The following is a 14,313-nucleotide window of genomic DNA, read 5'->3' on the forward strand; positions in this document are numbered from 1 at the left end:
GAGCAGGTATTTGAATCTCATTCTAGCTGTGAGGTTTAAATAATCGAGGATGAAAATCGCAGTCTAGTTTTGTCCCATGTGACATTTGCTCGATTTTTTTTCTATATCTCCTGGACTAGTACTCGATACGCCTGAAATTGTGAATTTTTATGTGATCAACTGTGCTGAATACGCCAAGATTTTCTATACTCGTATAATAGACTGTTTTATCGATACACGATGGCGTCTAGCTCATTTTATATTCATAACTTTGGTTATCAAGAACACAAATAAACTTTGTGCGTGTTATTTTGTGAAAATTTGGTGTTATTTTAATATTTAAATTTTTTATGGCTATATTACCAATTTTATAGATAGGAAACTTTATATACCGGCAAAAACCAAAAAAAGAAATAAAAAAATCACAGTTGATTTTGAAGGGCTTTTTCTAAATATCCTTGAAATTGTGCAGTTTAAGAGAAGTTTAAGGCTCCAATTTCAGGGAAATTGCTCGAATTCTCTATAATCCGTGCTCGAAAATGTCAATTGGGGTGTGTGGTTTTGTATGGAGTGTTGGCATGATTTCTGCCACCAACTGTCCAACTCAATTTACAGGGTTTTCGAGGATTATATAGACATGTTCAGCGAGTTGTAGATTCGTTCAGGCATATAATAGACTCTTTCAGCGAGATATAGAATTGTTCGGAAGTAGGCGTTGACATGTTCGGTTATACTGTAGAGCTGTCACATGTCAACGCCTACTTCCGAACAATTCTATATCTCGCTGAAAGAGTCTATTATATGCCTGAACGAATCTACAACTCGCTGAACATGTCTATATAATCCTCAAAAAGCCTGTAAAAAAATTTGCTAATATTGTGAAAGGCCCCATTATTGGATTGGAGACATTCCACTATGTAAAGATATTTTTACTCGATCCTGCAGTTGCATGGATATAGCTATCGATGCATCACGCATAATCGGAAGTTCCAGATACACAAACTTTTTCACGATGAAAACACCAGAAAAAAAAACAATTGCACTGGAATTTTGCATGGAAACTATTCAATGAGCATAATCAGAACGGACTGACACACATTCATTATATGCTCTTCCTATGTAGGCAGTATTGTAATGGCAGAACAAACTAATGGCGGGTCAAAAAGTTTATTATGAACAATGGACAAATGCATTCTTATGCTTTTCTGATTTGTATTGTTGTACTAAGTGTCTTTGTAGGCACGGAAAAAAGAAACTCTATGGACTTGTTATGCATCGTTAAAAAATTATATCTGATGATTCATTCAACTGAACTTTTGCTGACATTTTGGTACATTCTACTTATTTAGATTCCTTCAACACCCTACACTAACGCCCACCCACCATGTTGATCTCTGTATTGTATTAATCTATTACTTTTCTATCCAATATTTTGCCTATTTATTGTAAAACGCTAGCGTGTTTTGTGTTATGCTTTCTTATGCTCAGTAATTTGCTAATTTAATATAGAAGGCATTCATTTCAGACTTCCTAGTATTGGAAAAAAAAAATTTCCTCGAATGTTTTTATGAGTAAGGTGATTTTTTCTGTGAGTTGATGATACTTGTTTAATGCATTTTCTGCATTATAGCTATGAAATCTTTTATGAATGTGAACCACGACACATGAATGTTTTCACTTCTTGCAATGTAATTGTTTAAAACACATCATCAGCATTTGAGTTTCTTTACCTACCGGGATCGGAATTCATATTAAACAAAAATTAATCAAACTAGACGTTGCTGACCAGCTGTCCTGATTTCATTATATATACTGCTCGAACCCTCTTCGTAATCATCATCGTCCAACAGCAGTGTAATGATTGTATGGAGTTTCAGAAGATAGGTTTACCCATTAGTATACGGCATTATTATATTAAACGTAAATCTTCATATACCTCCATGTAATCAGTTGATAGCAGCACCGTGTCACATTATCGCAATTTTAACAACGTACATGTCATTTATGTGCCACGCAAACCACTCAACTCAATAGAGAAACTTACCGATGAGACCTATGTTACTGCTGCTAGCCAATATTTGTTTGAATAAATGCGTTTACTTGTATATTATTTTTTATGAACAAAGGGTACAAGGATTATTTTACGATGAAATTTTTCTTACTGTCTCTCGTCAAAGATGACACGAAATCCGCAGCACCAATAGTGGAAAGAATTAATTGCTTGTGGAATTTAAGCCATAATGGCCATATTACATTGGATAAGGTGGGAAGAAATTAAATCCACAAAGACATTTTGAAAATGAATAAAAAAAGTGAAAATTTGCATGCCCGTGGTCAGTTTCGTGCCGAGAGGAAATTAACTGTCAGAATGTCAAATAAAAGGTAAACAAAATATTATTTTCATTTAAATGAAAGGCAGCACAAGAACAGAGATGATTTCATCATGATATCAATCGTTTTGATCGGTCCAGCAGAATAATTACAACTAAAACCAATTCTGATTTGATGCTCGTTATAACACTAGCAAGAAGAATTTTCATGTCAAATCGCTCACTGGAATCGAACATGAAAGAATAGTTCCAATTCCACCTATCCAATGTAATATGGCAAAAATGCGTCTCGCCAAGGACGGAACTCCATGTTCAAAAGCAGAAAATGTATAAAAGTCAGACAAGAGATATAACTCATCGTGCGACGAAACGGGGTAGCGTTTTCCTATCTATTTTACAGTTTTAGGATCCGATCGTAGTCAAAATTTTGTAAATGGGTACGTATCCCATATTGACTGTGCTTTATTATGGCCTCGAATGTCTCGAAGTGATTAATCATCAGGTAACACTGTTTTAATAACAAATATTGTTACGGCATTGGTGCTATTGGTATCATCAGAATTGTTATGTACATCGTAATTATTATTACTAATACGACAATTTTTGTTAAAATTATGTATATCGGCAGTGAAACTTGGGACGTCCGTGCTAATCTTGGTATTTTCAATGTCATTGTTGCTATCGGGTGTGTTCATCTTAATTAGCCTTTTGGAAGTCATTCTCAGTGATGAATTTATTCTGGTCTGCATGCTGGCTGCAGTAGAATCGGACGCCAATTCTTGCTCCTTGGTTGTCGATAACGACATCGGGGTAATTTCATGCAAAAAGGAACATTCTACCATCGAGTAGTTATGATTTCTTTTGCTATACAAAGGCTCATGATCGTTCAGGCAGTGATCTTCATCAGTAACTCTACTGCAGTACGAGCAATTTTGTTCCAGCTTCTCTTGACGTTTATCACAAGAACTTCGATTAATGTTCGATGGCAATTTTACGACTCGATCGATCATTCGCTACCTAATATTGGCAGAATTTAGAACGAAGGGTACATAAAACATTTTGCTCTCCAGGAGCAAACTAGCTGCCGTTTGAATCTGCAATAAAGCAATGAGTGGTACGTAAATCAGTAAGTAAGTATTTAAATATGTGATGTGGCTTTTTAACATAACAGTATTACAATTTACCTCTGGAATATGCGCCAGAAGATCACTCAGTCGATTGGGATTATGTGGAACAGTGTGTTGCAGATAACTTCTAAGTACTTGTACGTATCTTTCTTGTATGCTTTCCAGCTCAACTTCTATTTCGTGATCATGTCATGCAACAGAAACGCGCAACGATAAAAAGTATGAAAAACGTTTTCATTAAAGCAGGAATACATATTGTGTTAATCTGTCATCAATTACCTGTATTAAGTAGAATGTACACCTTCAGACAAACATACTCTTCCATTTTTAGTTTAATTCTACGAAACATTATCGTAATTTGGGTCATTTTCTCCACCATTTGGCCAACGTCGATCTTAAGTTGCTCTATAGATATTGGATGTCCCATTAGGGTCGTAAGGCAGGATTGTAACGTATTCAAGTGGGCAGTTATCTGATTAGAAATTAGAATTCATGTGATTATAATTTAGAATTATGTTGATGTGATTAGAAATTAGAATTATGTTCATGTGATTAGAAACTCAAAATAAATCCTCAATATTTGTATTGAATAAGTATCACTCACCTCTTCAGTGAACTCGGGATCATTTTTATCCGGTGTTAGCACCAGTCCTGCACTTTGCGTTTGGGTAACACTGATATTCTTCTTACCATGCATAGCTTGGTAGGCAGCCGTTGTTAAAACCAGGATCTCATGCCACTTATCCGTCAGCAATTTAGTATGTATTTCGACAGGAATGTCCGTATAAAACGGAAGCTTGCGTGTCCACGAGACCAGCTTGTGTACGATCGAGTCGCCAATATTACACAGCTTGTCACCAATCTCTGACTTATCTGCGAGGAATTCACTAAAATGCGGCAGAGTTGCTATATCTTCCATTGCATCACAGTCAATTAGGGTGTGTATCATATTCAAGGCCTGTTCGTACGAAATCGATCTATCCTTAGATGAGCTTACGGCATTATCAAGCCTGTGTCGTAAATGCACGATCTCACTCGGATTGGTGAGAGCGGTTTTGAGGATGGTACCGTTCATTAAGTTCAAATTCATGCTCTCTGATTTAACCAACGCTGGGGAAGTTGTCGAAGGCAGATGATGGTGTTGAAGGTGCGTTGATAAATGTGCGTGCTGATACGCATTTGAAGACTTTGGACTTTCCGCGATTCCAACAGAACCAATACCGCTGCCTAGTTGCAGCGAACCTCCTGCTCCTACTCCGATGTCACTAAGATTAGTGATAGCGGCTCCAATGGCACCAGAACCTTGCTGTAACTTAGTGGTATTCGATTTCAGGTTACTCTTTTTATGTTTCTTATATTTAACTTTATACAAGTTATAAACAGCTCCACTATTTCTACCACCGGGCATACGATCTTCTCGAACCGCTGAAATCAGGTTTTAGAACATTTGCCAAGTTAATAAGGAGTCAAAGTGGAACAATGTGTAAACTCAAGTGAACACTATCATAACCAATTTTTATTTTTTTTTTAATATCACCATTTTCGTGAAAGCTTACCTTGAAGCACCATGCCTTGCTCGATACACTTTTTAAACCTACAATACTGGCAACGGTTGCGCTGAGCCTTTGTTATCTCACAAGTTCCATCAGCTACACATGTATATACTCGACGATTCTGCACAGTTCGCTTGAAGAACCCTTTGCACCCTTCACACGTGATTATGCCATAATGTAATCCTGTTGCTTTATCTTCACATATCATGCACACCAACGGTTGATCGTCATCGTCCGGTGGCATGTCGTCTAATATTTCCTGCAAATATATGTAACAAAATTTCAGTTATTTCACATTATGTTACGATAAAAAAAATTTACCTTTTTCGGCCCACCCGCAGATCCTGTACCAGACAAGCTCCAAGATATATTTTGTTGTTGCTGCTGCTGTTGAGATGTAAGGTTAAGAGCTTGCTGTTGTTGCTGAGATCCCGTTGATGAAAATTGAGCATAGTCCCCGGCCCACAGCCGCTCCATATTAAGTGGTAAGTTAGTGCGAACATGGTTCGTTCCCTGCCAAGATTGAGTATGACCTGCGACAACAGCCGCTGCGGCAACCGTTACTGCAGCTGCAGTTGGCGACGTATTCGGTACAACTGACTGTCCCAAACTTAAGAGAAGATGTGCTGCCTCTTCGTTGTTACTATTTTGCGACACAGTGTTGTGGGAACTATTGTTGCTGTTGCTATTGTCGATGATTTCAGAACTACTACTATTGCTAGTATTTGCATTCTGTTGATTCTGCGAATGTTGATGATGTGTCAATTGTTGTTGTGGATGATGCTGCAGTTGGGTTCCGAGATTGTTTCCTGCGTTGTTGCTACCTACCGTGGCTATACCAGACACTGAATCGGTGTCCGTACTTCCACTTCTAACAGTATTTGTTGAATTAGTGTTATGGACTTTTTGCAACGTAGTATCGTAGCTCCATACCATCGTACGTACGCCGCATGATTCACCCATTATTACAGTCGGTGTCATACGTGCAGGGGTTTGTGATGCATTTGACCCCGAGCTACTAGGATGATGCTGTGGCGATTGCTGCTGTTGGTGATTATGAGGAGAATGTTGTTGTTGCTGCTGCTGCGTTTGTTGTTGATGCGTGTGGTGGGGAGATAATATCTGACTTCTTATAGGTGGCAAAGGACCACCTATAACTTCTGGTTTTACGCCATTAATTCGGTGAGGTGTCATAACTCCGGAAGATACTACTGCAGTTCCAGATAATGCTGCGGGACTTGGCCATACCATGCGATGACTTGGTTTTTGGTGATGCTGTTGATGTTGTTGCTGATGCTGTTGATGTTGTTGCTGATGTTGTTGCTGCTGTTGCTGTTGCTGTTGCTGTTGCTGTTGCTGTTGCTGTTGCTGTTGCTGTTGCTGTTGCTGTTGCTGTTGCTGCTGCTGCTGCTGCTGCTGCTGCTGCTGCTGCTGCTGCTGCTGCTGCTGCTGCTGCTGCTGCTGCTGCTGCTGCTGCTGCTGCTGCTGCTGCTGCTGCTGCTGCTGCTGCTGCTGCTGCTGCTGCTGCTGCTGCTGCTGCTGCTGCTGATGCTGCTCCTGCTGCTGCTGCTGCTGCTGCTGTTGTTGTTGTTTTGGTTGTTGACTTAATAACGCATTTGTTTCATTTTTCACACGAAACAATAAAGCAGTATCACGAATCGGATTACGCATCGACAGACAACCAACCGTGGATGCAAACGAAGACGTGGTTGTAGGTAGATTGTTTGTTGTGAAATTCCCAGCTGGACTTAATGCACCAACATTAATAGTTCTTCCTATCGATGGAGGTTGATGCTGAAGGTGGAATTGCTGTTGATGTATCGATGATGCATGCTCGCGTTTGACAATCACCTGAGGTTTTTGTGTACCACACGATGAACCCATGGGCACAGGACTGTTTGGGTGACGGTATGAAATAGATTGATGCGGAGATATCGGTGGTTGCATCGGGCCCATTTGGTTAACATTTCCCATTGGTCCTGGACTGGCGGACTGACGTATAATTGCCGCATGAGAAAGAGCTACGGAACCGGACGAATTTGGTGATTTTAAACCGCTGCTTGCACTACGTTCACGTTTTATAATTAGCTGTTGGGCATTATGAACCTCCGAAAAACTTGTGTGAACAGTGCGATGGTTGTTCTGCACAATCAAATGTTTTTGTTGACGTTCCTTTTTTATGCGAATCTGTTGGTGCATTGCTTGCAACATTTGTTGTTGCGTTATAATTACATGCTGCTGCTGGCTAGAGTTATTAGGCACTGCGCTACTAATGTTTCCAGCACAGGCTATAACTTGACTAGAAATAATCTTTGAAGGTAATCCACCAACTTCAGTGAATGATTTTTGAGGATGAAAGGATAACGACAATGAGGATTCCTCTGAGGCGGTAGTGTTAGTGGCAGTGTTAATCGTAGTGGTAGTGTCACTGAACGTTGAAGAGTCTATCCTCAACGGTGATATGATGTTCTGCCTACTTTTATGATCATCATTCATTTCGTTTCCATCTCTTTGATTACGATTTGAAATTCCAGTATTTTTATTAGAGTCGTTGTAAAAAAAATTTTGGTCACTTGATACGATGATGGAGTTGGGTATCGATGAACACGAAGAAAATATCGATGATGTAGATGCCGATGTGGATGACGATAGTGTGGATAAACACGGTGATTCTGTCAACTTTGTGGAAAGAGGTGGCAACGATTGCTGCTTCCGCATTCCTAGTGTTACCAGAGTCGTAGCTGCTGCCGCTACAGCAGCTGCAGCCGTCGCTGTGTTTCCCGTGCTATTACCTTGCGGGTTTGAGAGGTTATTGTTTTTCATTCGTGATAACGGGGGAGTAACAAGGACCGTTGCATGATGTTGTGTTTGATCACTACTAAACAAAGTTCTGACGTTGTCAGTGCATGGGTTTATTGCAGTATCGCTTGCAGCCACTCCGTTTTGTGCTTTCGTACAATCTATATCATTTTCCACACCAACACTCTCCTCGTCGTATTGCTGGTGTAGCGACTCAATGGATTTTATTAGTATTGCATTGGTGGTTTTACTACTAGCGCCACTATCTATGTGACATGTTGTTGTAGTGGTAGGGACAGCACACCGAATGTTGTTAGTATTATGGCCGGTATGTATTTTGATACTGGGAGCGCTATCTAATCGTACATAGTTGCTATTGTCGAGAACGTTGTCACAAATACTGCTACTATTTCTCTGTTCTTTAGTACTCTTCGATGTAGTTGTAAAATTGATCGGAGGATTGACCGAACGAGGTCGTTGTTCATCAGCTACAGAACGTATAACACTAGCAGCGGATAGGTTTGATGCACTGCTCTGACCACCATTTATACCGTCTGTGTGTTCCTCTGTGAACACATCTGGTGAACAGTCGGGGGACACTATATTACTACTCTCATACGCATCGTCCTTCAGATTAATGGTATTTAGTACAGTAGCGTTGTCATACCTGTTTATTGTTGCTTTTGTTGATGGTTTTGAAAGCAAAGTGTCTGTTGCTGCTAGATTGCTACCGTCTGATTCATAGCTGGTGAGAATATCCCCTTCTTCCTGACCACGGCATGCATTTCTATCCTTTAATTCGTTTCCATTCAAACAATTTGCATGGTAATTGCTGGTGATTTGTAAATCAACATTTTCGTTAATACCAGCACTATTGCTACCGCCATCATTTGCAGATGTTTGTATACCACTAGCGGTGGAGCACACTTGCTCTTGTTCTTCATCTACACTTGATGGCGAAGTTGGTGACGAAGTTAAGGCGTCAGGTGGATCCTTTTGCAGCCCATCTTCGCTGATTTCCATCAAACGGCCCTTTTGTGGCAGGCCTAGATGCGCAGGCTGCTGATCACACATCTTCGGTGACACAGGCTGCAGAAGGTCTGGTGACGATGTGCTCGTTTCAGCAATGGATTCGCCGTCGCTGCTACATCGTGAGTCAACTTTTCGTCTCTTTAGTTTCAAATCTTGAAATAGGCTCATTTTATCGAGCTCGCTGTATGGTCCACGGCTCAGTGTCATAATTCCTGGAACATAGTAACAACAGAAACAAAAAAGACAACATGATTAGACAACGTTTTGTAGCTGCAGGCTTTATGTATTATTACCATAATTTTAAAACAGGACAAGTATAAAGTACAAGACAGAAAAAATATTTAATTGATATATTTTATATAAATAACTTGATTATGCGACACTTGTTGCCTACACTTATGCAATGTTGAGAGATTGTTTAAATTAGATATTTAAAAAAAAGCATTCTATTTTTATTTGAATGCTTTTTTGGACGAACCTGCAAGATTAATTTATGGAGATGATTTATTCTTTTTAGCACTGCTCTGGCATTCTACTTCTTTAATTTACTAATTTAAAAAAATCAGAGAAAAGATAACTGTTTCGATTTTATTCCAGCAGACAAAATAAAATCTACATGTTTATTGATAAAGAATAGACAACAATTTTATTTTAAACATTTTACTGGATTATAATTTTCGGTGTTTTATTTAAATTTACTCTTCGTTGATTGTGCATTTCAAGATTTACTTTATCTTTACAACACATAATTTGACAGTTTTACGTAAATTTTACTGTACTAAAAATTATGTACATACTCAGTATTTAAGCATATATGCTACAGAAGATAATCTCATCCACAATTCATTTAACTTTCATCTTCATACGAAGGCGGAGAAGGCGAATTGAACGTGTTCAAATTTACTTGTTTAGATGTGGCATTACAGTCGGAAATTGTACTAACAACCAGCTGCAGCTAAAAGTCTAGTCGGCAATTTGTGATAGAACTAACCTGCCCTAACAATTAATCCAATTACCGACAGCTAACCATACAACGATGCGTTGAAAAATGGCATGTTTCCCGACCTACATCCAAAACGCCAAGAATATATTTTTGGAAATTTGATGTGTGTGAATGTATACCTCTACTAAACCATTCCAAATGTGCGGAAACGTTATCGTCATTGCTGATATTGACGTTACTATAATATTACTAATTTCGATGACAACTTGCGCTTGCATATATTTGGGAGATAATGGTATTTGATTTAATACTTATGCAGTTTTTTTGCATTTTCAAATCTAGTGTTTTTGAATAGCTCCAATCACTAAACTGTGTTTTTTTATCGTTCCTAATGAAGTATTGTTTTAAAAACGTGTTCCGTCACGTCATCTTTTACTCCTCTTTTACACAAACGGGAATAGCATTTGTCATATTGCATGTCTTATTTATATATTTCTTTATCCATTTATTTATTATTCAGTCCATTTTATGGCCGGGTAGTATTGCTTGCAACTTGCAAAACATATATCGTTTTTTTCATTTTTGTCAGGTTTTTATCCTCTTTATTTCATTAAGATTTTTCACGTTTGCTTTCTGTACTCTATTTTTGTACTCTATATTACGTTAGCACGTTTACGTTAAAAGTACTCTATTTTTAATTAATATTTTCCATGTACTGCATGAATCGATGGTTTTCCTTTAGTGAATTTCAACATTGCAAACATTCTAGCTATATTATAAGAACATTTTCAAACTACTATCCTCGATATCAATATTATATACTTAAAGAAATACATATAATCGAATAAGTTTTCAAAATGCGAATAAATTATCAACCCATTCCATCAACATAAAAACGTTCACACATTGCTAATGTTCGTAGACAGTCCTTGGAATGGCTAAACAAGCTTGTGGTGAGGTGATTCGATGAACTTTTCACAGAGCGGAGAATCTAAATGCATGTAATCGTCAATGGGAAAACTATCTGAAAATAAATTGACACTACTTTTGCACCTTTCCTAATGTTATAATCTTCAACACTACCTTAAAGAGTGAGTGATTTTGTAGAGCTTTTATCTTAAACAAATATATAAGAGGATATAACGAATTAAAAGCAACCAATTTTTAAGAAACTGTACGACCAATCAAATATTAATATTATCTAACAGATGCAAGAATTATGCAAGATGAATCTACGAGAGTTACCAAAATCAACCTTCCAGAAACTTAAAGCCTCTATCATCAAATGTAGTTTAATTTTCATTCTTCCATAATTTCTTTTCATGTATAATAAATTATTTGACGGCAAGCGATAATGATAAAGGATACAGAAATGATTTGTATTTTACTTTTACACAATTTTATTCAATGTATCTGCTTTGATAGAAACATCGGTGACATTTGTCAATTAATACAATGCTCAAATTACCTAATGATGTCATTTTTGATGCTTCCTGCTTTCCCCCGAAAACTGCCTCAATTGAAATACGATTTTGATTTTAGCAAAATCGGTATTTTTCGCACATTGTCAGGAAGCAGTATTTCAAATATTTATCACAATCGATCGCACGTCAGTTTTCGCATAAACACTAAACGTTTACATTGTAGCTTAGATTTATTATCTAGCATCACGATATCAAAGTTATGGTTTCAGGCAAACACCTCTAAAAGATGTTGTGGTGTTTTAAACTTGTTTTTATGAAATAAATATAGTGCAGAATGTTTTATTCACAACTAGAAAAAACTCTGATTTATGAATTTTGGCATAGATTTAGTGGCTAATAACGGCACGAGTTGAAAAACGTTTTATTTTTATTCGTGCCATAGCACTATCACAGCGAATAAATTCAAATACGAACACACCATTTCTTAACTTCGATGTACATGCAATTTCTTCATGTATATGCTAAAATACTATTGTACTGCATTTCTCATTTTCACCGTATTTTAGATTAAACGTATTAAACATTCTGTACTGCCAACAGCAGTGAGAGTAGCACTGTTCCAGCATTTTGAATTTAAAATATTTTCCATACAAATATTCACAACCACACATACATTGTCACTCTTTTGGTGTAATTATAAAAAATGCAAATATCTGATTCGCACTAACAAATCCTTTACACAAAATCACACAAAAGTAACTTGCACTCATTGAATCTCATACACTGAATCGTCATGAAAACAGTTTAAGTCTTTTTCTCGCATTACATGCACTCTCACTTTTCATAGTCAACTACTAACACCATCGCGCATAAGTACTAACTTATAAACTCAGAACAAACCGGAAAAAGATAGAATAAGTACACATTCATATCATATCAACAATAGCTGTGTTCAAAAGTTTTGCTTAGCAATACATTAAGACAACGATCACTGGTTGAGAATATTGAACGCCTTTACAACACTGAACTATAGACGTTCATTTCCACAATATGCCCCGAATATAGGAGTTAACAATCAACACATTTTAGTTTCTTATTCATACCACACCAAGATCAGTTGGAAGAAGGTGTAACAGGAATGACATACGCACACACAAGTAGATTTGCACTTATTTAATAGAGTAGTGTACAACCATACATTGTGCAACGAACACGATCACAATCGAGCTGTTTCTTTTTCTTTGTATTGGCGGATCTGTTTACTTTTTTCATTCCAAGTGGAGAGATTGCAGCTGCTTGCGATGCTGTGTTAGATCACTGCACTCGCTCAATGTTGCACTACATCAAGGATTTCCGTGTTTATGATTCGCAGATCCAGTGTAGCAACACTTTGATTTAAATTGACGTATGCTGAAGGATTCAGGAACTGATGACAGAATTCACCTCGCTAAGAGAATTTTACACACTTCTCTATTTTATAAGTATACAACAATTCGCTATTTAATTTTCATTCAAGCAAAAAACTTTCTCGTCACTGGTTTTGGTATTATTTCTCACTTCATTTCTTGCCATTCAACTATTTGTATGCGTTTTAATTTGATACACTTGCATTTGACTTCAGGAAAAGTTAATTGAGTTTGACATTTCCCCTTAACGTACACATTAATGACAAATATTTAAACCACCGTTTCCTGCCGACCTGTAAAAACTTAAGGCAATAATAGGCAGGCAATTTGTACTAGCAGGGAGACCACGATGAAAGCGTTGAACATCGTCGTCTATAATAGTAGAACTCCGCTATTTGAGTGCTGGCTGAATGAAAACTATTCATCTATCTACACGAAGTAATTGTAGTGCCGAGCTAAACTAAAAGCGTGTATGTATCGAAGCAAAGTAGGTTACGGAATGAATCGTCCAAACCAACCCGGCTCGGGTTCTCGGCGCGAGCCGCGCGAGTGGCAAATGAAAACGAAAAACATGCTTCCGCCCGTCGGCAACTTCATTGCTATGTGTATACCTCCCACCCCTTCGTGCCTGCTCTTTCACTCTATAGCCCACATCATTGAACATACTGCAACCAGGAAAAGCTAACTGTGAGGAGCCATTCCGCACAACATCGGTAGAGCCAACCGATTCCAACAAGCAACACCACACAAGTCCAATGCTCTTCGCGAACGCGATCGGTTGGTTGTGTATGAGCATACAACGGTAAAATACTGGTGAAGAAACACCATGAAAGAGAGTGAAAAAGTGAGAGTAGTGAGAGCGAACGGGAATTTTTAATGGGGGTCGATGGTGCGATGCATTATTTTATTTTCTTATTTTTTACGTTCGACCATCAACCGGATTTCCAAAGCAAAGCTGCCCCACTATTGCAGGAACCGACAGCATCACACAGTTACGGAAACCGGAAGAAAGTAAATTCAAAGAAGTATTTTCAACTCTTCCGTCTATAATTTCTAAACTATTTTTTCACTTTTTAACCAAACTTAAATTTAAAAAAATGTTTCAAAAATCAATATGCGCAGCTTTCATTTATTGCAATAAGTTTTTTTTTCCTGATTTTTATAATACTCTATGAACTAGGAACGAATTTCAGTTTGAATCATCTGAACGTTTTGCTTGACATTTTGATCGTTCTAGTTGTGCTAGATATGTTAAAAAAGCTACAACAACAACTATATGAAAATGAATTTTGTTCGATGGTATGATCTGATGTAAAAATTAATATTATAAAAGACGAAACAATAATCAACATCATTTTTCTAGGCACACATTAATAGATTGTAAAAAAAATATAACGAAAAAAGTTTATCAAGGTAAACCCTAAAGCAAAACAGGTTACAGTCTTCATGGTAGCAAAAACAAAAAACCAAAAGAGGTGTATTTTTAAAAATATATTGCTACAAACAACACGCGAGTGTAGCAATATTTATTTATGAAAATAACAAACAAACACACATATCTAGGTTAGTTATATGACGGATAAATCACTATCAGCAACATACACGATTTAAAATAGACTTATTAAACTAGGTCGTAAGGGTTCGATTCCCTCCGGGATCTGCTCCTCGTAGGAAAGACTGACTGTCGGATTATGTGTTATATTTAATTCTAGACAAGACC

General features: G+C 37.6%; 1 protein-coding gene across 1 annotated transcript; it reads right to left on the reverse strand.

The window, feature by feature from the left end:
• Positions 1-1,253: 1,253 nt before the first annotated feature.
• On the reverse strand, positions 1,254-13,594 carry LOC120961214 (hormone receptor 4-like). The gene is made up of 7 exons (XM_049605560.1): positions 11,232-13,594; positions 5,311-9,032; positions 4,993-5,248; positions 4,041-4,861; positions 3,716-3,908; positions 3,494-3,609; positions 1,254-3,403 (listed from the first exon to the last, which is right to left on the reverse strand). Exons 1-7 carry the CDS (start codon positions 11,242-11,244, stop codon positions 3,323-3,325), a joined length of 5,202 nt encoding a protein of 1,733 aa, XP_049461517.1. The 5' UTR covers positions 11,245-13,594; the 3' UTR covers positions 1,254-3,322.
• Between the last annotated feature and the right edge of the window lie 719 nt (positions 13,595-14,313).

This window comes from Anopheles coluzzii, chromosome 2 (genome assembly GCF_943734685.1).
Source record: "Anopheles coluzzii chromosome 2, AcolN3, whole genome shotgun sequence".
Classification (NCBI taxonomy): domain Eukaryota; kingdom Metazoa; phylum Arthropoda; class Insecta; order Diptera; family Culicidae; genus Anopheles; species Anopheles coluzzii.

Coding starts and splice junctions, on each gene's coding strand:
- LOC120961214 (XM_049605560.1), bottom strand. Junction 3,610..3,715: donor GTACATTCTACTTAATACAG/GTAATTGATGAC, acceptor ATCACGAAATAG/AAGTTGAGCTGGAAAGCATA. Junction 3,404..3,493: donor TTCTGGCGCATATTCCAGAG/GTAAATTGTAAT, acceptor GCTTTATTGCAG/ATTCAAACGGCAGCTAGTTT.